The sequence below is a fragment of the Gobius niger genome, assembly GCF_951799975.1.
Source record: "Gobius niger genome assembly, chromosome: 6".
Classification (NCBI taxonomy): domain Eukaryota; kingdom Metazoa; phylum Chordata; class Actinopteri; order Gobiiformes; family Gobiidae; genus Gobius; species Gobius niger.
Window position 1 is genome coordinate 33587800 of NC_136857.1, and position 26843 is coordinate 33614642.

At 44.7% G+C, this 26843-nt stretch overlaps 1 protein-coding gene across 1 annotated transcript in view; it reads left to right on the forward strand.

The window, feature by feature from the left end:
* Positions 1–552: 552 nt before the first annotated feature.
* Positions 553–26843, forward strand: part of LOC306964326 (uncharacterized protein) — a gene marked incomplete at both ends in the record, with an annotated part of 51095 nt that continues 24804 nt past the window's right edge. The window contains 6 exons of the mRNA XM_079558317.1: positions 553–583; positions 4987–5204; positions 5973–5997; positions 6387–6609; positions 8240–9290; positions 13770–13904. Coding sequence (XP_079414443.1) covers positions 553–583; positions 4987–5204; positions 5973–5997; positions 6387–6609; positions 8240–9290; positions 13770–13904 — 1683 coding nt within the window. The remainder of the gene's footprint in view (positions 584–4986; positions 5205–5972; positions 5998–6386; positions 6610–8239; positions 9291–13769; positions 13905–26843) is intronic.

A 26843-nucleotide genomic window follows, 5' to 3' on the forward strand; every position in this document is an offset into this window, starting at 1 on the left:
TGTATGTTTCCGATCTCGACACTTCCCTCCCTGCTGTTTTGTCCACTCTCGATGGTTTTAGCAGTATCTCAGGATACAAAATAAATCTTCAGAAAAGTGAATTTTTTCCTATCAACCTCCTGGCACAAACCTATCCTCTTCACAGATTTTCATTTAAGGTCACAGTGGACAAGTTCACCTATTTGGGCGTTTGTATAACGAAAGATGCAGGTAAACTCTTTAAAGAAAATTTCAGCCCTTTGGTAAATGACTTGGAACAGAATATAAAACGATGGTCCTCTCTAAATTTATCGATTGCCGGCAAAGTAAACACCGTTAAAATGAGCGTGCTTCCTAAATTTAGTTATCTTTTTCAGTGCGTTCCAATTTTCATCACCAACGCGTTTTTTTAAAAATGAGATGCTATTATTTCTGGGTTTATCTGGGATAATGAACCACCACGTCTACGTAAAGCTTACCTACAACGTTCAAAAAAACTCGGTGGCATGGCCCTTCCAAATTTTCAATTGTATTACTGGGCAGCAAATTTTCGACCCATTGTACATTGGCTATATGAAGATCCAGGCGCTGATGCCCCCTCATGGTGCTTGTTAGAAGCGCGGTCTTGTAAGCCTTCATCACTCTCTGCATTAGTATACTCTTCACTAGCTGCGATTTCCGCTCCTTTTACAAAGAATCCATTAGTGTTTGCAACCTTAAAAATTTGGAGGGCAATGCTTTCTTACATTGGCAACCTAAGGGGATTAAGACATTCACAAAGAGATCTTTTCAAGATCTCTTTGTGAATGGACAGTTTGTATCATTTCAGCAACTTTGTACAGACTATGGCATTGTGCGGAGTAATTTCTTTCGATATTTACAGACTCGCGATTTTATTAGAAAGCAGTTTACCCAATTCCCAACTCTACCCCCACAATCAGACTTTGATTTACTGTTAACATCTTCTAAGTCTTTTAAAGGGATTATCTACATTTTTTATAACGTATTATTATCACTGAATGATCCCTCTTTAGATGGGGGGCACGGTAGTACAGCGGTTAGCGCTTGTGCTTCACAGCTAAAAGGTCCGGGTTCGATTCCCACCAAGGACGGGGCCTTTCTGTGTGGAGTTTGCATGTTCTCCCCGTGTCTGCGGTTCCTCCGGGTACTCCGGTTTCCCCTACCACTAAAAACATGTACAGGATGAGAGTGCGCATGGGGGACGACGGATGAAAATTAGCCTAAGGCTACAATCCGGTGTGGCTTGTTCATTAACTTGCACTGTCCCTACCTAAATAAACCATAAATAAATGTAATAAAAAATAAGTGGGAGCAGGACCTGGGAGAAAATTTGTCAGAGGAGAAATGGGCCAACATTTTAAAAAGGGTACACACATCTTCAGTTTGCGCCAGGCACGGTCTATTCCAATGTAAAATATTACGTCGTGTTCACTGGTCAAAAGACAGACTGTCAAAGAGATTTCCCAACACCGATCCCAACTGTGAACGCTGTAAAATAACACCTGGGACATATTTTCATACTTTTTGGAGTTGTCCAAAAATATTGTCATTTTAGACTTATTATTAAGACATTTTAAGACATTAAGACATTTTCTGATATTTTCAGACTGCTTTTTGACCCTTGCCCAGATGTGGCTCTTTTTGGTGTAATCCCAGATTCATATCACCTAAACAAACACCAGCGGGACTTTTTGGCCTACTGTACACTTCTTGCTCGCAGGCTGATTTTACTGAATTGGAAAAAGTCATTACCTCTCTCTTATTCGCAGTGGATCAAAGACATTCTATATTTCTTACAAATTGAGAAGATCAGACAAACCCTTAAAGGCAGTGATGCATCTTTTTCAGAAATCTGGCAACCCTTTTTGAAATATGCTGAAGAAAACTTGATTTGTTTTCGTGAATTTTACTTGTGGCATTGTGTGTATTAGCGTATGTTTTTTTGTTTTTTTTTTTTTGTTTGCTTGTTTGTTCGCCTTAGTTTGTTTCAAGGGGAGGGCTTGATTTGAAGTTTTGTGTGTAACGTATAAATAAAGTTTTCAATAAATAAATAAATGTTCAAGGTTTTCTTCACTTGTCTCACAAAAAGTACAGACTGATTGACTGAGTTTATCCAAATACTTTGAGACTCTCAAATTTGTTGGGTACTAATTGTGTAACACCTTCCAACATTATTCCACACACTGAGTAGACCAATAGGCTTGATGCATTAAGATTTTGGAATGTGGTTTCGAATGTGGTTATTAGGGCATCTTTAATCCCTGATGTCAATTCAAAGATATATCTTTGGAGATTGTATTTATTATTATTATTATTATTCAATCAATCAATCAAAACTTTATTTATAAAGCGCTTTTCATACAAAGTTGTAACACAAAGTGCTTTACAGATTAAAAGCAGTTCCCGCCCACCCAACCACCCACTCTTCCAAACAGACAACAACACTGCTCACCCCACCCCCCTCCCCATAGCCACATACACACACGCAGGCACACACACACAGCCACACACACACACGCAGCCACACACACACACACACACACACACACGCACACACACACACACACACACAGCCACACACACACACGCAGCCACACACACACACACATACACGATGAGATAATGGACGTAGTGCTGAGTCTGGGTACAGATGAACCAGGTAAGGAAATGCCATCAGAGGAGCCGTCTGCACCGGGAGCGGTACATCAGCCACAGGGCACCACCACCGGACACCCAGCGGAGGTGCAGCAGAAGCACCACACCTCCATCCGGGCACCCAGAGGACAGTGCCCACATAGCCACAGCCAACCACCGCTCCCGGGGCAGAGGGCTCCCTCAGAGGAAACACTGGAAATTCTAAAAATGCAAAAATGCAATATACAAATAACATTAGAATAATAAAAACATATATATAAAACTAACTAAAAACTAGTATAATAAGATAATTATAAACATAAATAATAATAAAAACTAGAAATGCAATGGCTGCGCCATTGCGATTGACTGCGGAAATGCGGGAAGCGAATGCAGAAATTGCATAAACTCTTCAAATTGCATAATCAAATTTGCATAAACTGGTAAAATGCATAAAATGGCATGTTGCATAAGCTGTATAAACTGCATAAAGTGGTAAAATGCATGAATGGGATAATTTGCATAAATTATGTAAATTGCATAAACTCTGTAAAATTCATAAATCCTAAATGGCATAAACTCTTAAGTTGCATAAACGCTTAAGTTGCATAAACTGGTTAAATCCCATAAAGTGGTTACTTTGCATAAATTGTTAATATTGCATAAACTTTTATATTCCATAAACTGGTCAAACTGTTGAAAGTGCTTGATTGGCAGAAGCACAAATGGCTGAAAGGCCTGGAGTCTCCCCATTGGCTGGATTCCCCCATACACACCAATGCAAAAATTTCAAACTCTCGTATAAAAAAACTGGAAAACTGCAGAAGGCCAATTTTTTCTCAAAACCCACAAGTTGCAGAAGCTGAACATGCACAAAGTGCAGAAATTGCAGAAAATGCAGAAAAAAGTGCAGAAAAGCATGGATTTGCGGCAGCCCCATTATAAGTCAATGGGAAAAATCTCCGACATTTGGGCCGATTGCGGAAAAACCATAAGTTGCAGAAGTCCCAAAAGTAATAGCACCCTTCTCCTCAACATGCGGAACGTTTTGATACATAACTTGCATAAATTGCACAAAGCATGAAGGTGCTGAATGCTCTAGAAAATCGGGAAAAAGATGGAAGAGGAATAATAATAAAGAACATGAAAACCAATAATTGACTGCGGAAGAATTCCGCAGTCAATCAATAACTGAATAAATAAGTAAGTAGAAATCAGCTATAAAAGCTAAGCTATTGCCCTGTCATTAACGCCTTGATTCCTTTGGGAGTACTTTTACCAACGCTATTATATTCCTGGGGTGTTATAGGGGAATTATAAAAATGTACATTTCCATAATTCATAATGTCTCCCCCATTCTCAAAAATGTCCTTAATGAAAATATATTTTCTTATCTATCTATATATCTATATTTCTTTAAGTACAAGGATTTATTCTGTTGTATATAATATATATCTACAAATTTGCTGCCATCATTTGGAGCGACACCTTTGCTGTTTCCTGTGAAGAGTGTGTGAGTGTGTGTGTGTGTTTCTGTGTGTGGGTGTGCCTGTGTGTGCATGGGTGCCTGTGTGTATGTGTGTTTGTGCTTGTGTGTGTGTACGTGCGTGTGCGTGTGTGTGTGTGTGTGTGTGCGCGCGCGTGTGTGTGCAAGTGTGCCTGTGTGTGTGCGTGTGCTTGTGTGTGTGTGCGCGTGTGTGTATGTGCGTGTGTGCGTGTGCTTTGTGTGTGTGTGTGCGCGTGTGTGTGTATGTGCCTGTGTGTGTGCGTGTGCATGTGTGTGTGTGCGCGTGTGTGTACGTGCGTGTGTGCTTTGTGTGTGTGCTTTGTGTGTGCGTGTGTGTGTGTGTGTGTGCGTGTGCTTGTGTGCTTTGTGTGTGTGTGTGCGCGTGTGTGTGTGTGTGTGCTTGTGTGTGTGTGTGTGTGTGTGTGTGTGTGTGTGTGTGTGTGTGTGCATGTGTGTGTGCATGTGTGCTTTGTGTGTGTGTGTGCTTTGTGTGTGTGTGTGTGTGTGTGTGTGCGTGCGTGTGTGTGTGTGTGTGCTTGTGTGTGCATGTGTGTGTGTGTGTGCATGTGTGTGTGCATGTGTGCTTTGTGTGTGTGTGTGTGTGTGTGTGTGTGCGTGTGCTTGTGTGCTTTGTGTGTGTGTGTGTGTGTGTGCGTGTGTGTGCTTTGTGTGTGTGTGTGTGCGTGCGTGTGTGCGTGTGCTTGTGTGCTTTGTGTGTGCCTGTGTGTGTGTGCGTGTGCTTGTGTGTGTGTGTGTGTGCATGTATGTACGTGCGTATGTGTGTGCATGTGTGTGTGTGTGTGCGTGTGCTGCTTGTGTGCTTGTGCGTGTGTATGTGTGTGTAGCCGTTGCCCGGCCCCCGGTCATTGCGGGGACGCAGAGTGCGGCACACGGCAGTGCGGGGAGCGCAGCGCTGCTGTCTCATGTCTCCCGTGGACCGGATGAAAAAAGATTTTGCCTCTGGGACCCTGAGCTCAGCTTCTCTCAAACAGAGGCTTATCAGGAAGGCAAGAGTGGCCCCTGGACCGCGGAGCCCCCGGGACAGAGACTGCCAACTTTGCAGGTAAAGCGCTCGGCGTCGGATTCTCCGGACTGGGAGAGCTTTGACAATTTACTCTCATTTCAGGCTGAGAGAGACTTAGCCAAGTGCATTTCAGCGTTACCCACATCTAAAAGGTTACATTTGAAAGCTAAGACCGACAAAACTCATCTAAATGGATCATGGGTCAATGGATTTTTCATTGCTTTTTATTGCATTTTTGCCACATTATTGCCACATTTTCATTACTTTTTTGTCACTTTTTTGTTTCACTTAAATATAGAAAACATGGAAGAGCTTGGTCACCTCTAACTTCACCCCCGCTTGGGTCCATGAGGGGAGGAGGACAGGCTAAATGCAAACATAGGATAGAATAGGATAGATCTTTATTGTCATGGCAAACTAATCACAATGAAACTCATTTTGAGAGCACTCCTGAGCATAATCAGCATGAAAAGCATTAAAAAAAATCAGCTCCAGGCCACAGGGCAAAAAAAAAAAATAAGAAAATCTGTATAAATACAGTGTCATAAAAGTAATTTCAAGTGCCGACCAGTAGGAGAAAAAGCTCCTTCTCAGTCTCTCCTTCTGGGCCCTGAGAGCTCTGAGACGTCCAGAGGGAAGTGTCCGGGGTGATATTCCACGCCTGTTCTTGAGGACGTGTTGCTGGTCTTTCTTGTCAGGTTCAGAGCCTCTGTTGACCCTTCTTCACCAGCTCCTTGGTGTTTGTCCTCCATGTCTTCACAGAGATGGATGCCAAGATATTTAAATCTCCCCGCCGTTTATCCTCAGACCAGTGACAGTTTTGACAGCAGGAGTGAGATGGCGTCATCTGTGCACCGATAGTTTGTATATGTTCTGATCCACGCTGACAGGGATGGAGGACTTGATGTACTTTTATATCAGTCCCTCAAAAACGTTCATGATTATCGGCGTTAATGCCACTGGCTGATAATCTTTCAAGCATGTATTGCTGATTACTTTGGGATGGGGATTGTGGTCGGTGTTCGGTGTTTTACATTTACTGCATATCTCAGTATGCAAAAACTGTGGCCTGTTCCCGTAAGTCTTGTACCTAGTCAATTACTGCCACCTCTGGTGCATAAGTCAGGGACACATTTATACAACGCTTTTCTACCTTCATTTGGCTCAGAGCGTTTTACATCGAGGAACCACTCACCATTCACTCTCTCATTCATACATTAGTGTCAGACACTGGAGGCCAGGAGGGGGAAGTGACCCCCAAGGGAGAAGACAAGGGAGTGGGTGTGGCCATGGGAGTGGCCACAGGAGTGGGTGTGGCCATGGGAGTGGGTGTGGCCATGGGAGTGGGTGTGGCCACAGGAGTGGGTGTGTCCACGGGAGCGGGTGTGGCCACAGGAGTGGGTGTGGCCACAGGAGTGGGTGTGGCCATGGGAGTGGGGATGGTGTGTGACTCAGGTCCTGGTGGTGGAGTTTTGGATGTATTGGAGCCTGTCTAGGAGCTTTTTAAGGGATTCCCTGCTGGACTCCGACTCTCAATCATCCAGTTGTGAGGTGATCTTAGCGTATGAGTGTTTTCGGCCGGGCCTCGCTAGTCTCCACATTTGATATTCAGAGATTATGAGTTATTACAAAGAAATGTCCAGTATAGTCCCTATAACCTGTCACTCAGTATAGCTGTAGACCCGCACTAAGTAGACCAGTGGTTCCCAACCCATTCCAAAAACTATGGCCACTACAAATGTTTAAAATAATGAATGCTAAAAATAATTTCAAACAAACTGCAATTGGAGTGTTTGATGCACCCGTACTCCTTTCTTATATAACAACGACAATATGTTTGCTAAACTCGGGGAATAGAATTCAAGAGACAGTGGAACATGTAGGCCTATGGATAAATATTAGGGGTTCAGCTCTCACGGTTCGGCTCACGGTGCAGGACCCGTGGTTTGGTGCATCACGGTGCAAGTGCAATCTAAAAAATAATAAGTTGTTTTTTATTAGACAGTATTTATATCCTTAGAATACAATTGGCAATGCTTTAAAAGCCGCTTTATAAAATGTAAAGAAAAAATAGAAAACAAATGGTACAGCAGCAAAAATAAAATAAAAATTAAAAAAAGCTACAATGCAGGCATGTGCTTAATGGTAGTTTCATTTTTGTTTCCGCACACGGAGGCTGAGCAGCGCGTTTGATTTGAAGCTCGTGTTTCTGCGTGTACTTTTTTCCGGAGACAAAGCTTTGGAGACGGAATATGGGCAGGATTGAATCTCAAGCATTTGTCTGCGCCTCTGACATTACGCAGCACTGGATCTGTAATGAACCACAGCCACGGTCACTGCAGGAGAAACTTTGACACGCAGATGTCATGTGTTTTGGAGGATGTCACTGTCCCGGTGCAGAGCGTCTACAGCTGCAGTTTAGCGGTGTGTGACGATGACACACATCGACCTGTTTGGATGCGCGCACACGCACGGCAGTCAGATCTCGTTCACTCGCGTTGTTGTGACAGCGGGTTGTCCTCAGCACCGCAGCAGCACCGCGGTCCATATGGACCCGTGGCCAATGCCCGCGGCCGGTGGGACGGTCACGTGGTGGCCTCTGGCCAATGTCCGTGAGCGGAGGGACCGACACGTGAGGGCCGCCCGCGGATTTTTGGGAAATGAACATGGCAAGTCTTATATAGCGCTTTTCCAGACGCTCGTCGGTGTACAATTTGATGCAGTATTCATTCACTCCACTGCGCACATCAGCCCCCACCACCAACCACGCACACACTACTGTCGCCAGGTTTCCTGGTGTTCCCAAACGGTCTCCCATCCCTGTCCTAACCAGGCCCTTCCCTGCTTAGCTTCAAAGTCGGTATGGGAAATAAACATGGCGGCACCCATGGAGCTTATGGCGGCGGCCATTGAGTTTGCAGTTTCTATTATAGATTGCGGTTTCTATTATAGATAATAAAATGTGCTATAGAAAGTGGATCACAAATTTTAGCATAAAGAAAATGTGTGATCCTGGCTCCCAGTCTTGTACTGCTAGTTGTTGTGCTGACCTCATGTGTGACTGTCCTCCACAGGTGCCCCTTGGTGGTGAGTGGAAGCAGTCCCACTGTGCAGCGAGTCCTGGCTGCCTGCCTGCTGTCCCTCCTGGCTCTGCTCGGGGCCGTCTCCTCTGACCTCAGGAGCCAGTGGGAGCGCCTCCACTCTACAGACTGGGCCCTGTCTGAGCTGACGTCCTGTCAGAGCACAGGCCTCCTGTGGGTGGTGGGCCAGCTGCAGCAGCTCCGGCATGTGTGGAGCTCAGACAGAGGACAGCAGGGAGAGGTGATGAGGGCGCTGGCTGACCTCTGCACTCAGCCCGATGTGCAGGGGGAGAGGGGCGGACTGCCCTGTGGCCTGGAGCTGACCGCCGTGTGTCTAAACATCAGCATGAGCCTGCAGGAGACCTTCAACATGTCCCACAGTAACAGTCAGAGCTGTGCCTTTTCCCCTGCCATCGCTCAGCTGCTGGACCTGTGGGGTACTCTTCCTGACAGTGTGGCGAGAGCAAAGGAGCAGCCCCACTGGAGGGGTGTGCTGTCAGTGAGACTGCTGCTGTCCTCTGAGGAGCTGTGTCTCCAGCTGACAGATGTCCATGCCAGTGCTGCTCAGGAGGACTTCCAGAAGAGGTGGAGCTCGGTGTCTCTGTGGCTGCAGCTGGCCAGGCTGCTCTCTGAGGAGATGAGTGAGTGTTGGGCTCAGAACATGGACAACTGTAGCCTGGATGTGCTGGCCCCACAGCCCGGGCCCCTGGTCTCTGGGTGTAGTGAGGCCCTGAGGAGCATGCAGCGCTGTGTGTCAGCACGGACCACAGTGGCTCTGCAGATGGAGGTTCGCGCCCTGCGCTCTGGCCTCAGTCAGAGGCTCTGTCTGCTGGGCCTGGCCTGTCTCATCTACCCCCTGGTGCTCTGCTCCTTCAAACAGATGACCTCTTGGATCCAGGACTATGCTCAGAGCCTGAGGGAGCGCACGGTCGATCTGAAGAGGCAGAGGCAGCTGGCTGAAGACCTACTGCACCAGATGCTGCCCAAGTCTGTGGCCAAGCAGCTGCGCAGGCACCGGCATGTGGAGGCCGAGAGCTACGAAAAGGTAGGCATCCAACCAGAAGGTGGTCTGTTTCCTCCGGGTGCTTCGCCAAAACGGGTTGGGATGGGACCCAAAAAATTGACACGTAAACATCTCCGGACCGCATTACATTAAGTTGTTGCCTCTTCTGCTACTTAGAGCAGACAAAAACATTTAAAATCAAGTTCATTTGTATAGGTGCTCGTCATCGTTCTGTAATTCAACTTAAAATGTTCAACTAATCTATGATATAGACTCAATGGCCCTCATTTATCAAACTTGCTGTGAAATCAGAGCGTATGTGGGGTGTACAAAAAATGACCGCCTGTTTTGGCATTTATCAATCTGATCATGGTGCACTCAAATCCTACACCAAGTCAGGAGGTGGTCTGCATGATACACCAATTGAATAGGTGTGTTCGAGATGAGCCAGACGGACGCAGTTTTGACAGCAGACGCACGGTGCATGCCGGTTAGATTTCTGTCCGACTTGCTCCAGACGGGCTCTGATGTCACGGGCACGTGGGGCACGGAAAGATCGTGAGACCCAAACGAGAGCAGCCGATTGGATCAGCCGCTGCATCTCTCCAGAGGCAACTGCAGCGGCTCCACGGCCCCGTGCATGATGGGAAAACGCCCACCTGTCCGCGGCTCACGCTCAGGTGATTGGATACGAGTCTGCTGTGATCAGAAAGGTGCTCCTCGCCCCCTCCCCTCTCCTCTTTAGATCTGAACAAATAAACTATGACTGAAACTATTAAAGTTATGTATCGCCCCTAAAATAGAGCTCATGTTTGATGCTTTTACAGAACAACTCATGATTTAAAAGGACGTATTTTATCTCACAAACTTGAACAAACAGACAAATTGGAATGTTTTCTCTGATGAAGAATGATGTCTCTGGAGTAAAGGAAAAGACACAACGGCATCGGTTGCGGCTCGCCTGGATGATCGGTGACGCCGGGCTCAGACCTAGAGCAGTGGAAGAGAGGAGAGCGGCGAGCTTCCATTCATTCCCTATGCTGCCTGGCGACCGGAAAGAAGCCTCCGGAAATCCACAGGAGAGTGGCGAGATACGGGCGGCCGGAGCGGAGACTAGCGTTAAAATTTTTTCAACGCTATGCAAATACAGAGCCGGCGGCGGCCACCAACCACAGAACAAGATCTGACAGACACCTGTGCGTAATTGGCTCATGCGCAAAAGCTGCGTCTCAAACCCACCTCCACGTGCTCCTGCACAAGGGGGCTGGCGAAGGAAGTAGAGCAAGCTGAGCGACAGAAAGCGTTTTTTTCCCGGTTGGTGTGAGCCCGGCGTTATCAAGTCGGCTGGTCTCGTTGGGGTCTCACGATCTTTCCGTGCCCCACGTGCCCGTGACATCAGAGCCTGTCTGGAGCAAGTCGGAGGCTGCGTCTGAAACCATCAAATTGTAGCCTCTAAGCACTAACACTAGCAACTAACTCCTTAACCTTTCATGGGGTCGACTGATAGACCTCTATGCAGTTAGTGAACTAGAGCTTCAGCAGCATTTTGAACAATCCGTCCATCCTTAAACAGGGAAAAGGGAAGTGACATCACCAACAGCTGTTTTTCTTCTTCTTTAAAGTTATTGGTGGAGTGCAGGCCAAACAAAAGAGCATGTCGCCCCCTACTGTATAGTGTCCAACAACAACATAGTGTCCAAACAAACACATTTAAGAGAAGAAGAAAAAATCCAAATGATCCATACATTTCCCTTTAGCCTTATTTTATCTCAACAGCTGTTTCATAAAGCTACAGTAGCAAATGATCCATGTGGCTTAAGTTTCTACTAAATGAAAACAAAAGCATTTAATCCGTTTCCTGAGTTTCCTCTTTAACACTGACATGTGACTGAGCTGTGGTGACGACAACATGGATTTTGTCACTTTTATAAAGTTTGGCTTGTGCAGAATCTTATTTTTTTAATATTATTATTTTTATTATTAAATGTGGTCCTGTCAATGAACAGTGGTTGCGCATGAATCACTCGAGGGTGGGGGCGAGGGGGGTGGGGGGATTTGGCGCAGTGGGTTATGGGATGGCACATAGCTCCTAATCACCGGATAGTTAGCACCAGAGGTCCCTATGCTAAAGTGGCCATGATAGTTAGCATCAAGGCTCCTTTTCCTAACTCCTTCCTAACTGACAGCACAATTCGGAAGCATCTTGTCATGGCGGACACTGACGCACATCCGGTTTGGCGTCAGAGCTCGTACCAATCTGCTTGTTTCGGACGCAGGCGGACAGAAATCTAACCGGCATGCACCGTGCGTCTGCAGTCGGCTGTAAAAACTGCGTCCGTCTGGCTCATCTCCAACACACCTAATATTTTGGAGCGTTTCATTCAAATGACGCTAGGATTTCTCTGTGGCATTTACCATCAGACGCTGTTGCGTACGGAAAGATATGAGCGGAGAGCACAGGGTCACGTACACTCTGGCGTATATCGCAAATACACATACACCATTTTTGTATGCAGTGTTGATAAATGAGGGCCAGACAAATGCCAAGCCTCCCAGTAACTCCCCGAGGGGTCCCGACCCCCACTTTGGGAACCACTGTGCTAGCAAATTCGGCGCCCTAGGCAAGTTTGAACTTTAGCGTCTCCCCTCAAAAAAAAGTTAAAAAAAATAATAATAATCTGAATTTTCTTGACCCAAATAGCATTCCAGAGTTGGTTTGTTGTGTGTGTTTGTTTTTTTTACGAATCCTTTTGGACACACTTTGGAATACTACGAATTTTCACTGCAGTGTTACACGCCCCCCGGAGGCGTGGAAGGACCAGGGAGGGGGGCGTTTGAAAGCTTGAAATATCTAGTTTCCAACAGAAAGTTATATCTGAAAATCAGCGATGTTGTAGTTGGCGGGAGAATGGGGTTCAGTAATTAAAGCGCAGTTCAGACCCCCCTCCAGGAGATGGCACAAGCAATAGGGTCTCCTCTGTGTGAAAAAGAGATTCTAAAGCTCCGTGGGCCGTCCCTGGAAAACAAAGGCCAAAAATAAAATCAAACAATTCAATCGTTTTGTATCACGACAGGAGTTGCCTCAGCTGCACCAAACAGTAAACAATATAATATATATCAGTATAAATCAAATCTACAGTAAATGTACAGTAACGATAAGCCGTGCATTGTAAAGAATAAGAGCAATTATTTAACAATGAACAACGTAAAAATGCTCTGATATTCCTCCGTTTCTCTAGAATATTCTTGGAGCAGCTGCACATAGCTCGCGCTCATATGACTTGGAGCCGAGTGGTCATCAAAATTTGAATTTACGTGTGATTTATTATGAACTCAGCTCTGACCTAATGTTCACATAGGGTCCTGCTCATGCTCCTGGAGCAGACAGAGTCGGGACGCGGCCTGAGTGTGTCCGAGAGGCCTTTGTTCTTTTGTGCCTCTAATTGCCTGTAATTGCTGTGCTCCATATTCATCAGCAGATAAAACAGCACATAATTGCACACGTGTCATTGAAGAGGCTTGAGCAGCTGCTCCTCCCGGCAATCTTATGGAAATACAATGACTACTAGTTATTGGTCCACTCTGTAATCCTCCTCTTTACAGGAGCTGATGTACACGTACTCAAGTACTCTACTCTGAAGGAACTGTACTTCCTGGAGTACTTTTATATCGCAGTAATAAAATCATTGTGAAGTGCTTGAGTAAAACAGTAAATTTGTCTCAAAAATGACTTATTCCTATTTGTATTCTTTAAAGTCTTCATGTAAGTGTACGTGTTTGGCCAGTTACACCACTGAAGCACAAACCACACTCTTACTGTCAGTATTCTAGCAGTATTTTCAGCAGTACTTTTTGTCAGGCACACCAGGACTTCAGTAAACACTCTCCAGATCCTCGGCATATCTGACAGCACTGCGCAGGGTTTAAAGGAATAGGCCACCGTTTTTACATACTGAGATATGTTCTTACCTCACTTTAGCCGGGTTAATATATCCCCGTCTGGTCTTTGTCCGTGCGCTCTGTCAGGCAAACGGAGCACATACGCAGCCTCTCCCACATGTCATATAGCTCCAAAAAAGCTCACGATAGAAGCTACCAAGCTCTTCCACGTGTTCCCTATTTAAATAAAGTTACGTGAAGTGTTTTCATGCGAAGTATATTTACACAGAAATGTAGCATGTCGATTTTATAAGCAAATAAAAAGGGGGACTATATTGTGAGGCGTAATGATACGAGGAGTAAAACGTCCGCGCAGTAACTCCTAAAGACTTCCCCCGCTCACTTCCGTCAATAACCCGACTAAAGTGAGGTAAGAGCATATCTCAGTATGTAAAAACGGTGGCCTATTCCTTTAAATAGAGACATCCAGCAAATGCACAACACTGAGATGATGAGGAGTGTATGGAGCGTTGTCCGCCTGCGTACGCCCAATGAACTGTGACCTCACTGTGACCTCACTGTGACCTCACTGTGACCTCACTGTGACCTCACTGTGACCTCTTTGTTTGGCTGGGGTTGCAGGTGACCATCTTCTTCTCAGACATCGTGGGCTTCACGTCCATCTCTGCGTCCTGCTCCCCTCTGCAGGTGGTGGAGATGCTGAACAACCTATACATGTGTTTCGACACACGCATCGACTCCTACGACGTCTACAAGGTAACAACCGCCGTCCTCAGGTCAAAGTGACCTGGACTGGACCAGTGAGCATTTCATCGACTATAATATTTCTCCTTCTGTCTTACTAAAAGAACAAAACACAAGATTTGGGGGGATTCTGACAGCTTTGTGTGTGAGACGGGTGGAGTACATGTCCTTAATGGAGGGGAGAGGGGCTCCACAGATCTTCTCTGTTGTGCTCACGATATTCCCCCTGTAGAAGTTGTACATACGGAGGCTGGGACTCTGGCTCTTCTCAACTTGCGGAGAAAGTAGAGATGCTACTTTTCTTGACCAGTGATGTAGTGTGCATGGTCCAGGAGAGCTTCTCTGTGATGTGCACACCCAGGAACTTAGTGCTGGTCACCCTCTCCACTGCAGCACCGTTTATTGTTAGAGGAGCATGCTGGACCTGCACTCTTTGAAAGTCCACCACAACCTCTTTTGTCTTCTCCACATTTAGAGAGAGATTGTTCTGTGTGCACCACATGGCCAGACTGCTCACCTCACTCCTGTAGTTTGACTCATCTCTGTTGCTGATGAAGCCCACCACTGTTGTGGTCGTCTGCAAACTTGATGAAGAGGTTTGAGTCGTACTTTGGAGTGCAGTCATGGTGAACAGACAGAGTGAACAGGAGGGGGCTCAGCACACAGCCTTGGGGAGCCCCCATGTTCAGTGCGATGGTTCTGGAGGACATGTACAGCCTGTGGTCTCCCCGTCAGAAAGTCCTGCAGCCAGTTGCACAGTGATGTGTTGATCCCCAGGTGGAGCAGTTTGTGTATTAGCTGCTGTGGGATTATAGTGTTGAATGCTGAGCTAAAGTCTAAAAACAGCATTCTAACGTAGGAGTTCTTTGTTTCGAGGTGAGTGAGGGCTGTAGGAAGCGCAGTGGAGATGGCATCTTCAGTTGAGCGATTGAGTGAAGTCAATGTGTTGATAGACTTTGGGAAAACGCTCTTTGGGTCTGCATGGTTGAAAGTGGAGAAAGGCATCTGGATGGGCTGTCTGCGGGTCGTGAGGGCTGGCGGGATGTATACAGCGACAAGAAGTACAACAGTAAATTTCCTGGGCATGTAGAAAGACCGACACTTAATAAACTGTGAGCAGTGTTTGCAGACCACGGCAACATCACGGCACCAGGCGTCATTGGTGTAGACACAGAGTCCACCTCCACGTGTCTTACCTCCATCGGAGATCACTGTCCGCTCTGCAGCAGGAAAGCCCCTCGAGCTGGATTCCACTGTCCGGTATATTATCGTTGAGCCAAGTCTCAGTGAATATAAAAACACAACTGTCTTTCACAATCTTCCGAGAGGAGCGTAGCAAATGAATATAATCCAGCTTATTGTCCAGTGAACGTACATTAGCCAGAACAATAGAAGGGATATAAGGCCTCTGTGGTCAAGTTTCAAGTCTTGACCGGATATCTCCTCGTTTCCCCCTTTTTTATTTCCTGCATTGGCAGTAAAAAAATCTGCTGAACATGAACACAAAAACATGTACAAAAACATCTTGTAAAACAATGTGGATCACAAAAACTGCAAATGTAGTTTGCAGAAAAGGGTAGACATGTCGCTTTGTCAAGAGAGAGAGAAGCTTGTTTATGCGCCACCATGGAAGAAGATGAGGAACTCTGAATCTGCAAAGGATTTATTGACATGTTTCGACTCACAGGGTCTTCATCAGGGCTAGTGACACTGAAGCAATAGATGCTCATGTGACTGGAATCGCCTGACAATATATACAATGTTACAATATTCACAAGGAGACACGGTCCAGACTTGACAATATCTCCATAAAGGATAATACTGAGGACCATTTTATGCCGACAATGATTGACAACAATAAATGTTCCTAAACACGTCTTTATTCACACAAGCCGAAACCAATTTTTACACAATTTACTTGGAAAATGGAAATGGAAAATCACAGCATTACAGAGAAATATGAGACAAATGGCAATTACAAAGGACAACAAATATTGAGCCCAAAAATATATGATTTATCTTTCATTTATTGAATGATAAGTCGATCTCGTCATCATGGTGACAGACCTGGCTGACTCCTGTAGGTACTTTCATCTCAGAGCACAGAGTTTTCTCTATAATCTTACATAAAAATGTTACCCCACCCTCACCGACTCACCAGTAAATGCCTGACGTTTTCATCTCACTAATTTGAAGTAATTTTCTGCTAAATCGTTTGTAATGAGTTTAATGTAGGAAATCACCCAATGCAATTATATCAAGAAACGCCAATGATAAAGTCAAACAAAAATCTAATATTTCCACAGAATACGCCATGAAATCAGAAAGTTTAAAGGGGCTAGATGCATGTTGTTAATTTTTATACTCACTACAACCACCTCAGGTCATACGTGTAACTGCAGCTTCTATATTAAGCTCGTGCACAACGGCACTTCAGACCCGAATTAACACCTTTCTGGGTGACAGTGCAGGATTGTAGAGGCAGTTGTGGTGAACAGGTCTGAGCCCATTCTACACATTAGTACATGGCTGGAACATGTAAACTCTGTATAGTCCCTTTAACTCAAATGACCTTTAATGAATATTCACATGCCGATTTAAAGGTTTTATGACTCACGTAGAAGTAAATATACTGTGTGATTGAATAATACCAATAATACCAATAGTAACAATGACTTGAGAAAGACCCCACTCTCCTCTGTGATTTGAAGATGATGGTGGGCTCAGCTTCTGTTGCAGTTGCGCGTTTGGCCCAGCAGAGGTCATCAGAGATCTATACGGAGCGTGACCTTTTTGTCTGCACTGAACTGGAGTAGAGCTGGTCTTGGGAAAAGTTTCTATCCTGGCTATTTACAGGGAGACGTTGTAGATGAAAGTGTTTTTGTTCAGGTTTTGCTTCCGTTTGCTCTGAACATGTGCCTTCCCTGGAAACAAAGGAATTGTTTCATCAACACAATAATCTATTTTGTGCCCATGACCACGGGCACCACAGACCTCTTCTGTCCTGGCCAGCCAGACTGCTCTCCTCTGTTTATTCTAAACACTCTCAGTCACACTTTCTCATCACACCTTTGCCACATTGTTGTCACCTCTATCTCGCTCTTTTGTTTCATTTTTCATTCTTGTCTTTGTCTCTTGTTGTTGCTCTTCTGACACTTTGTTTTCAAGAAGCTATTTGATTTGGGTATAGCCAAACTGAAAATGCGCTCAGTTCAGGTAGGGGAGGATACGTCGTTGAGCCTTAAGGGTTACAAATGCGATTTGTTGTGGAACTGAGCATACAAGGCAGTAATGACAGAAGGGTCAGTTTTTCAACCAGTTGTTGGAGTGAAGAGAATGTATTGTCTGAGTTTGAGTCACTAATTGTTTTAATGCCCCTCCTATACCATATAGTGAACTAATGACGGATGAAATAGTGGATTTGCAACAAGTGGAGCTAGTGTTGAAATACCTTGTAGGCTGAAATGTCGTCTGAATTGTTTCCATAATTTTAGAGTTGCCTTTAACAATAATATTTTTAGAATATGGACAATCATAAAGGGGAGGGGAGAAGTGCAGACAGAGAAGCTGGACAGTCCTGCAGGGTGGAGAGTTATTGTTATTGTATTATTATAGTGTAATAGTTAGTCAAAAGTTTTGCGTGTCTGTGTGATTAATGGAGAAATGTTTGAACTTAAAAGATCTACTTATTCAATTGTCACATTAAAACCCCAGTAATGTATGCTGTCTGCTGCTACTTTAAATGGAAAGCTATGTAGAGGGTAATTCTAGTAGTTACAGTGCCTTTCGAAAGTATTAATATACCTCAATTTTTTTTACTAGCGTTCACACACAAATAACAGACAACTGTGAAGAGAAAGCAAAATGATACATGATTCTGTTATTTTTCAGAAAATAGAAAAGTGGGGCGTGCATAAGTATTCATACAGCATTTTTCTGAGTGCATTAAATTGCCTTTATAACATTCATAATGATGGTTAAATAGAGGCCACCTGTGTGTAATCTACTCTCAGTATAATTACAGCTGTTCTGTGAGGGCCTCAGAGCTGTGGTCGGAGTGTATTGATCACTAAACAACATCATGAAGGTCAAGGAGCACCAGAGAGGTCAGGGATAAAGCCTTGGAGAAGTTTAAAGCAGCGTTAAGTTCTACAAAGATTTCCCAAGATTTGAACATCTCCCGGAGCAACTGTTCAATCCATCATTCAGAAATGGAAAGAGTATAGCACCACTGCCAACTTACCAAGACCCGGCCGACCACCTAAAATATTAGACCGAACAAGGAGAGCACTGGTAAGAAATGCAACCAAGTGTCCCAAGATAACTCTGGAGGAGCCCCAGTAATGTATGCTGTCTGCTGCTACTTTAAATGGAAAGCTATGTAAAGGGTAATTCTAGTAGTTACAGTGAAATCCTGCCGCTGAGCTGGGGGAAACTGTACATGGGACAAGTCGTACTCTACACAAATCTGGCCTTCATGGACGAGTGGAAGAAGAAAGTGTCAGAAAATTAGGGTTAACACCTTGGTTTTCCAATTCTGGAGAACGCTTACTTGAAAGAAACGACACAGAGATCAGTACTTTGGTTGGCTTGCAAGGGAGAATTGCAGTTCACCACAGCTACGCAGCGTGGTTCTCCTGCACCCATTCTCAACGAGTTATTTTCTGCACAGCCTTTTATTTAGTTTGTCCATAGCATATAACATATACAGAGGTGGAGTTACATTTTACATCCTCCAATACATCTCAGACACATGAATCACACTATTTTGTCTAAGTGGGGGAGGCCTAGTGCGTGCAAGGCCATCTGCTCTTAGTGACACACAGTTAGCCTGCACGCGCCAGGGCCCCCCTCCCTCTCGACGCCTTACTGTCTCCTTATTTCTGATAAAACAGTCTCTTACAGATATTAAGGGAACAATGTGACACTTATGCTAACCTTGCAGATAATTTCAAACACTTGATTATTGCATCATTCTTATACCAATAATTTTATTGCAGTTATTACCATATTTACAATTCTATTACATTTCCCTCCTGTTTATCAAAATGTTAGCATGTTTTCTCACATCCAGATACACCATTCCTTCCAGATTTCAGTATACCCTTCATATTTTTTAACTAATGCTTTTTACACCCAGAGAGGTAATACCTAAGCAGTGTAATAATTGTCAGTTTCGGCTGTGCTATCTTCTGTTGGTACCAAAGCGTATGTGTGTGTGGTAAACTCACTCGATACTGCTTTCTCAATCGTACGTAATATGACAGTTCTACACAAAGGTATACAACAACATCCGCAGAATACAAAAAAGGCTGTGATTGCTAACACAGTGGTCAGAAGAGGTCCTGCCACACTGCTCCACCTCCCAAAAAGCTTGTCAAACCACTCCTGTATTACGTTGCTTACCCCTGTATGTACTTTCAGAGTATTTGCCATGATTTTTAATTGTGTCAATGTATGTGTTAGGGACCCATCTGCTGCTGTATTGTTGGGAATGAATGTGCAACACTGGTCTCCAAATATGGAGCAGACTCCTCCTTTCTCTGCCAACAACACGTCCACTGCCATTCTATTCTGCCACGTCATTAAGGACGTGTGATGTAATTGACTCCCCAAACTTTGTCCTAAGTTATGGGTGAGATTGGTTAGACGTTGCATCTGGAAGTGCAGATAATTTATTCTGTCAACATTTTTGTTTGGAGTTACAGGGAATACTGCTGATATCAGTGGGAGGTTTTCAAACCCGGTGGCAATTTGATCCACCAATTTATACTCATTAGGGACCCCCCTTGGGACGCCAATTGCATCCATGTATGTGGTGTCGGGCGCCACAGGTAACAGGACCACAGGTGAAGACGCTGTGTCACGCCTCCCCCTGGTCCCCCGTACCTGTGGGGCTGTGATAACCGTGGCAGGCCATATTAGGGACACATAGGCACAGCTCCCCGTACCGCTGGCTTCCATGTGACCTCGTAACATGTTGCCTCCACACCACCACCATACATCTTGTCGTTGTATAGTCAGCATGCCATTCCCTTTTAACTCCAAAGTCTTATTACACAGGTGCTTAGGCACCCTTCCAACGTCTATGCATGCAACATTAGATTGGCACATGGTGATGTCGTAGCAGGTAAAGGTGGTGTCTGTGGGTAATGCAAAAATAGGTGGTTGTGTATTGCTGGTTACTTTTGGAAATGCTGTTTGATAGGTAGTGCACATGTTCCTATCACCTGTTCTGCTCGCTAGAGTGTGTGCACAAGATTCATTTACAGGTAATGCATTTACCAATAATAATTTGGGCATTGCTGTCATACATACCACACAATCCTGTCTTACCGCTGTGCCTACCCCCAATGCCTGTCGCACCCATTCATTGTCAGTCGAATTTAGCCCTGTTGCTGCATACATATAGTCAGATGAATCCATTGTGTCCGTGTCTATTGCAGTGATACCTGTAGTTAATCTTCCCACTGTGTGAACAACCGTTTCTTTGCTTGGGACTGCCACAGCGCAGATGCTTATGTAACAAAACGGGTCTCTGCCGGTAGTGTACCAATAGAGTTTAAATAAAGGACACTGTGTAATGTTTTCCATGTGTTTCATGTTTACTGTCACTGATAAGTGTTTTGGTGTCTGTATGAGGACTATCCTGCCCGCCCACACTTTGGCCTGTGTTGATGCTGCCTTGGGTACCCACTGATCCCCTGAATTAGCCACCTCATTGTCCCATGAGTTCCCCCCTGGCAACACCACAGCATACACTATGTCATTTCTAATGTCTGCTTGATCTGACAACTTGATTTTTCTATGCACAAACTTATCATATGGCACTTGAAAGGTATAAGCTTTATTCACTGGTACACAAAATTTGAGCAGTGTTGACTCTGAGCTTTGAAAAGAACATGGATCAGATGACCATACGACCTGTTCCTTGTCGTCAGTGCCGTCCGCACCATGAGTCCACGCCAGGATGGTCACCAGGCCCCAATGGATGGCAAACGTGCTGAAGATGACCAGGGGTTTTTTCCCTGAATTGGAAATGCCACTCATCGTCGCAGAGTAGTGATACTTTGCGCACCGTAGTACTCTGTTGTTGTCTCAGCTTACAAGAGAAGTCCTGCGTCTCTCCGGTTTTACTCACTCGACGTGGTGGGTCCAGAGATGTTCAGGTCTGGCAATTCCCGCAGCTTGCAGTGAGACAGGTGCACCCACGTGGTTCGTGCCTCCACCTTTACAGCTGTTGGTGTGGCCAGCAGTACTCGATATGGCCCCTCCCACCTTGGACTGTTCCACTTTGGCCTTTTCACAGCTTTGATGAACACCAGGTCCCCGATATTCACCAGCTGTGAGGATACAGTAGAATCGTTCGGAAGTTCGTGCATTTTATACAGTTCTCTCGTTAACATTGTCTGTTTCATATGCCATGATAAGTCCTTTGGTATATTGTCCTCTTTCTCTCGTACGTCAGCTAGTCCAGGAAGTCGCATTGGTCTGCCATGTATGATCTCAAATGGTGAGAGTGTCTGTCCTTCTGCAGGCATCATGTGCATATTCAATTTCACCAAGTCTATGCACTGTGGCCATGGTCTTCCCGTTTCTTTTACAGCTTTTGCTAGTTTGTTCTTTATAGTCCCGGATGGATGGAACGAGCAGTGATTTTTTAGGGTGATGTCGAGGTTCGTGGCCATCGTTGAGATTACCTCATTCACAAAATGGCTGCCGTTGTCTGATCGTATTATTTCTGGGATGCCAAAAGTTGGTACTATATGTTTACATATTGCTTTGGCTACTGTCATGGCATCTGGTGTTGCTGTTGGGAATATTTCTATCCATTTTGAAAATGCATCTATTATTACCAAACAGTACTGTACTCCTTGTACTTTGTCTAATTGTAAGTAGTCCATATGTATTACTTGAAAGGGGTATTTTGGCTCTGGGAATCTACCCCTCTTTGGCCTCATGTTTCCTTGAGTATTGTTCATTGTGCAGATTAAACACAGCTTGCAAAATTTCGTTGTATACGTATTGAAACCATAGGTGTGGTAATATTGTTCAACTAGTGCCACCATCCCTCCTGTTGAGACATGGCATGCCCCATGGCTCAATTCAGCAGCCCATATGAAAAGTGATTTAGGTAACCAGGGTTTACCATCGGGCCCTCTGTACACTTTGTCTTTTAAAAGTGCACCTTTTGCGATCCATACTGTTTTTTCCGATTGTGGTGCGTCATTTTGGTGTTGCTTCAAAATGTCTAAAGGGTCAGTGTCTTCCTGTTGTTCTGTGTACATGACAATTATCCCCGATGCTGCTTTTTTAGCGGCGTCGTCGGCCAGATTGTTTCCGAGTGTTATGGGATCTGTCCCCCTTTTGTGAGCTTCACATTTACAAATGGCCAATTTTGATGGCAGATGTATGTTCTCTAATAATTTCTTAAGTAATCCCCTATGGGTTACCGGTTTCCCTGTAGTAGTTTTGAAACCTCTTAAGCTCCATTGCTTGCAAAATGTATGTGCAGAGCCGTATGCATATTGACTGTCAGTCCAAATTGTTACAGCTTTGTTTGCATATTTAAAAACATTTCTGTCTCTGTGTTGTCTTCCCCTTCTGCCCCTGTGATAACACCTGCTGCTGCAGCACACTCTCCCTTTTTGTCTTTGCAGTTCTTACAACAATTTCCTTGACAATTTTCTTCTAGTCATGCCTGTCCCTCACTGTCTTCTTCATCTTCACTGTCACCTTTGGCCTTGCGCTTATAACAGTTCCTGGCTAAATGTCCCTTTTTGTGGCAAACAAAACATCTTCCCTCTCTCCAGTCCTGAGACTTCTGTGGATCATCCTCGTCATTTTCTTTCTTTCCTCCGTTTCTTTTCTCATTACTTCTTCTCCCTGATTTCCCTTTTTTGCCTGAACTTTTCTGTGACAGGGCCTCTGATGAAACTATGACATATGTTTCTGTGGCTGCTCTGTTCTTCTCTTTTTCTTTTTCCACTTTTTCTGCATGTATGGCTTGCTCCATAAACTGATCTAGGCTCCCTGTAGTCATATGCACATAGTTCTTGCTAATCCAGTGTTTGATGGCTGGTCTAAACCCGTCACATATGGCCTTCTTTAATTGCTGTTGATATGCACTCTGTACATCTGCACTCTCGGGGATACCACTGTGATCTCTGAAAATCCCTGTCATTTTGCACCTAAACTCCTGTACTGTGTCTGTGTCTTTTTGTTTAGTGTTGTGTATGGCGGCATAGTCAGTTTTTCGTTTATACACTACCTTTGCCCTTCCCCACAACCCTCCATCAGCTCCCAGTGACAATTTTGCTATGCTGTCGGCTGTAAATGGTGTTGGTGTCGCCCCTGTTAGCGGGGTCCAATCTCCCTGTATATGAATATACTGTAACCCAAACACGCGCCTGAAACACTGCTCCATTTCTACACCATTCAATCTGTGATTTGTGATAATCAGCTCCAGTACTTCCAAGGTTTTGTCAATGTTTACTTTTGGGTCAGGGACTTCCTCCAAGACTTCCCTTACGTCTTTCATTGTCCATGTGCGATACACTTGTTGTGTCCCTCCTCGTCCATCTGGGACCTCAATCATGGGACAAAATTGCCCTTCTTCCACATTGGTCCCGTATCTTTCAGGTTTTTTTTAGTTCATCACGTTTTCTTAAATTTGCTCGATTGTAGTGGGGCTGATTAGCACTATTGGGCTGTATAGGCATGGAGCCAGTGTCACAGTCGGCCAGACTTGGGTACAGTACACTGCTTGTTCCCTGATTGTATGGTGGGGGTCTACCTGCCTGCTCATTTGTGTTACCTGTGTATGAGTCAAAACTACGAGTGTCGTGGTCTTGTATTTCGTCTGCAGAATGTGCCTCCTCTATCTCTGATTGTTCTTTATCTTTGGTCTGTCTCTGTGCGGCCTCCCTCCTCCGCCTTTCTTCCTCCTGCCTCTGTTTTTGTGCCTCTCTTTTTTTCTCTCTCTCTCTCTCTCTGTGCTCCCTTTCTTTTTGTTCCCTGTTTTCCCTTTCTCGGCGCTCCTCTTCTGCTTTTTTCCTGTCTTCCCTGGCTTGCCTGTCCTGGCGCTGTCTCTCCTCTTCTGCTAGCCTGTCTGGCCCCTCTTCTCCCCCTGCTGCTCCTTCATTAAGTCGCCAGTCAGCTGTCCAATTCTCTCCACTGTTATCACCTGGTTTTACTATTACAAATACTCCAGAATCTGTTTCTCCCTTTGTATCCTGTGCTGTCATCTTTTGAACTCTTGTTTTTGCTTCTTTTAGCCAACTTAGCGCTGCTACCACCTGTTTTCCGGGCCGTTCTCTAGGGCGTCCCTTCATCTGGTCGCGTGCTCTCAATGCTTCCACTAACCGATTTACATTATCCACATGTAGAGTCCCTGAAAATCCATATTTCTTTGTCCATTTTGATAGCTACTTAACGCTATGAGGGAAATATTTTTTCATCCATTTCACATCTGTTAAGTCTTTATCACTTGATTTTACTGAACGAGGTGTAACCTCATGGTCAGCCATTATGTGGTCTGGTCGTCTGGGGAAAATGCTACGTGCTCTGCCAACGGACCCAATGTCAAGCTTCTAGTGGCTCCCCTGTTGGTTACCACCGGACATTAGCTAGGTGTTCAAGATTCACACCCGTTGACAAATTTTAGATTCCTCAGATTAACGCCTTTTGACCCTAATAGAATTAACAATGCTCACACAGATTCACAGGGAAAAAAAATTACAAAATAGCACGTCGTTAATTCTCATTCATTCAATCATACTTTTCATTCCTGTTGTCTGTCTTGACCGCTCTGTCTTGAGCTTGGTTGTACGTTTCGTTCAGTTCGTCTGTCTTGACCGCTCTGTCTTGAGCTTGGTTGTACGTTTCGTTCAGTTCGTCTGTCTTGACTACTCTGTCTTGAGCCTGATCGCTCGTACTTTAACCAGTATGCATATAGCGCTTATATGTCTCACTCTGTCACACAAAGTTATCTGACCTCTGTCCTTGTCGCTCGTTCTCCTCTGGCTCGGATGACGAACCGTCTCCGTGGAGAATGAGGTGAGATGGACGGCCACTGGAAGGTGGACTTCTCTCGTTGCTGTACAGACTTCGCCAATCGCCGTTCACCCTCCACGAAGATCAGCTGTCATCCGGCTCGAAGGACCATCTGTATGTCAGAAAATTAGGGTTAACACCTTGGTTTTCCAATTCTGGAGAACGCTTACTTGAAAGAAACGACACAGAGATCAGTACTTTGGTTGGCTTGCAAGGGAGAATTGCAGTTCACCACAGCTACGCAGCGTGGTTCTCCTGCACCCATTCTCAACGAGTTATTTTCTGCACAGCCTTTTATTTAGTTTGTCCATAGCATATAACATATACAGAGGTGGAGTTACATTTTACATCCTCCAATACATCTCAGACACATGAATCACACTATTTTGTCTAAGTGGGGGAGGCCTAGTGCGTGCAAGGCCATCTGCTCTTAGTGACACACAGTTAGCCTGCACGCGCCAGGGCCCCCCTCCCTCTCGACGCCTTACTGTCTCCTTATTTCTGATAAAACAGTCTCTTACAGATATTAAGGGAACAATGTGACACTTATGCTAACCTTGCAGATAATTTCAAACACTTGATTATTGCATCATTCTTATACCAATAATTTTATTGCAGTTATTACCATATTTACAATTCTATTACAGAAAGCCATTATTGAAAGGAGGCCATAAGAAATCCCGTTTGAAGTTTGCTAGAAGTCATATGGAGGACACAGCTCCATGTGGAAGAAGGAGCTTTGGTCAGATGAGACAAAAATTTAACTTTATGGCCAAAATGCAAAACGTTATGTATGGAGCAAACCTGACACTGCTCATGGTCCTGAGTGCACCATCCCCAGTGTCAAATATGGGGGGGGCATCATGCTGTGGGGCTGCTTTTCCTCAGCGGGGACTGGGGAGATTGTGAGAATAGTTGTGAAGATGGATAGAACCATAGACAGGGACATTTTGGTGGAAAACCTGCTGGAGTCAGCAAGAGAACTGAGGCTGGGGCGGAGATTCACCTTCCAGCAGGACAATGACCCGAAACACAAAGCTAAATCTACAATGGAATGTTTTAAAAAAAAAAACATAATAATGTGTTAGAATGGCCCAGTCAAAGTCCTGACCTAAATCCTATTGAAAATCTGTGGAAAGATCTGAAAACTGCTGTTCACAAACGCTCTCCTTCTAATTTGACAGAGCTTGAGTTGTTTTGTAAAGAGGAATGGGCTAAAATGTCAGTCTCATGTGCAAATCTTGTAGAGTCAAACTCCAGAAGACTTGCTGCTCTTATTGCAGCAAAAGGGGGTTCCACAAAGTATTAACACAAGTGCCCCACTTTTCAATTTTTTGAAAAATAACAGAATCATGTATCACTTTCACTTCACAGTTGTCTGTTACTTGGTGTGAACTTTAAGTAAAAAATTCAAAATATAATCTTTAGTGTAAAAGTGTAAGTGTAAGTAGTAGGATTTCACTTTTTGCCAAGTTAAGCTTATAGCCAGATATGTGACCAAATGCAGAAAATGTTTCCAAAGTTGCAGGTATAGATACTGAAGGGTTAGAAATATAATACCAACAAATCATCTGCATATACAGAAACAACATGATCTCTGCTATATCTGGTCATGCTCATAATATGGGGATGAGATCTCAATGCTACAGCCAAAAGCTCAATACAAAGAGCGAGCAACAAAGGACTTAGAGTGCAACCTTGTGTGAATTATTAGTTCTGACTGAAGCTGTCAGGCAGGAGTAAAGTCTGCTCCAGGAGATGGATGATTGACCAAATCCAAACTTAAATGTGTAAAAGAGGTACTCCCCCTTTACTCGATCAGTTGCCTGGCCTGCCAAACTACATACTTCGCTCATAGATATTTCAAAGACATATAGTCTGGGAGCAGCATGATCT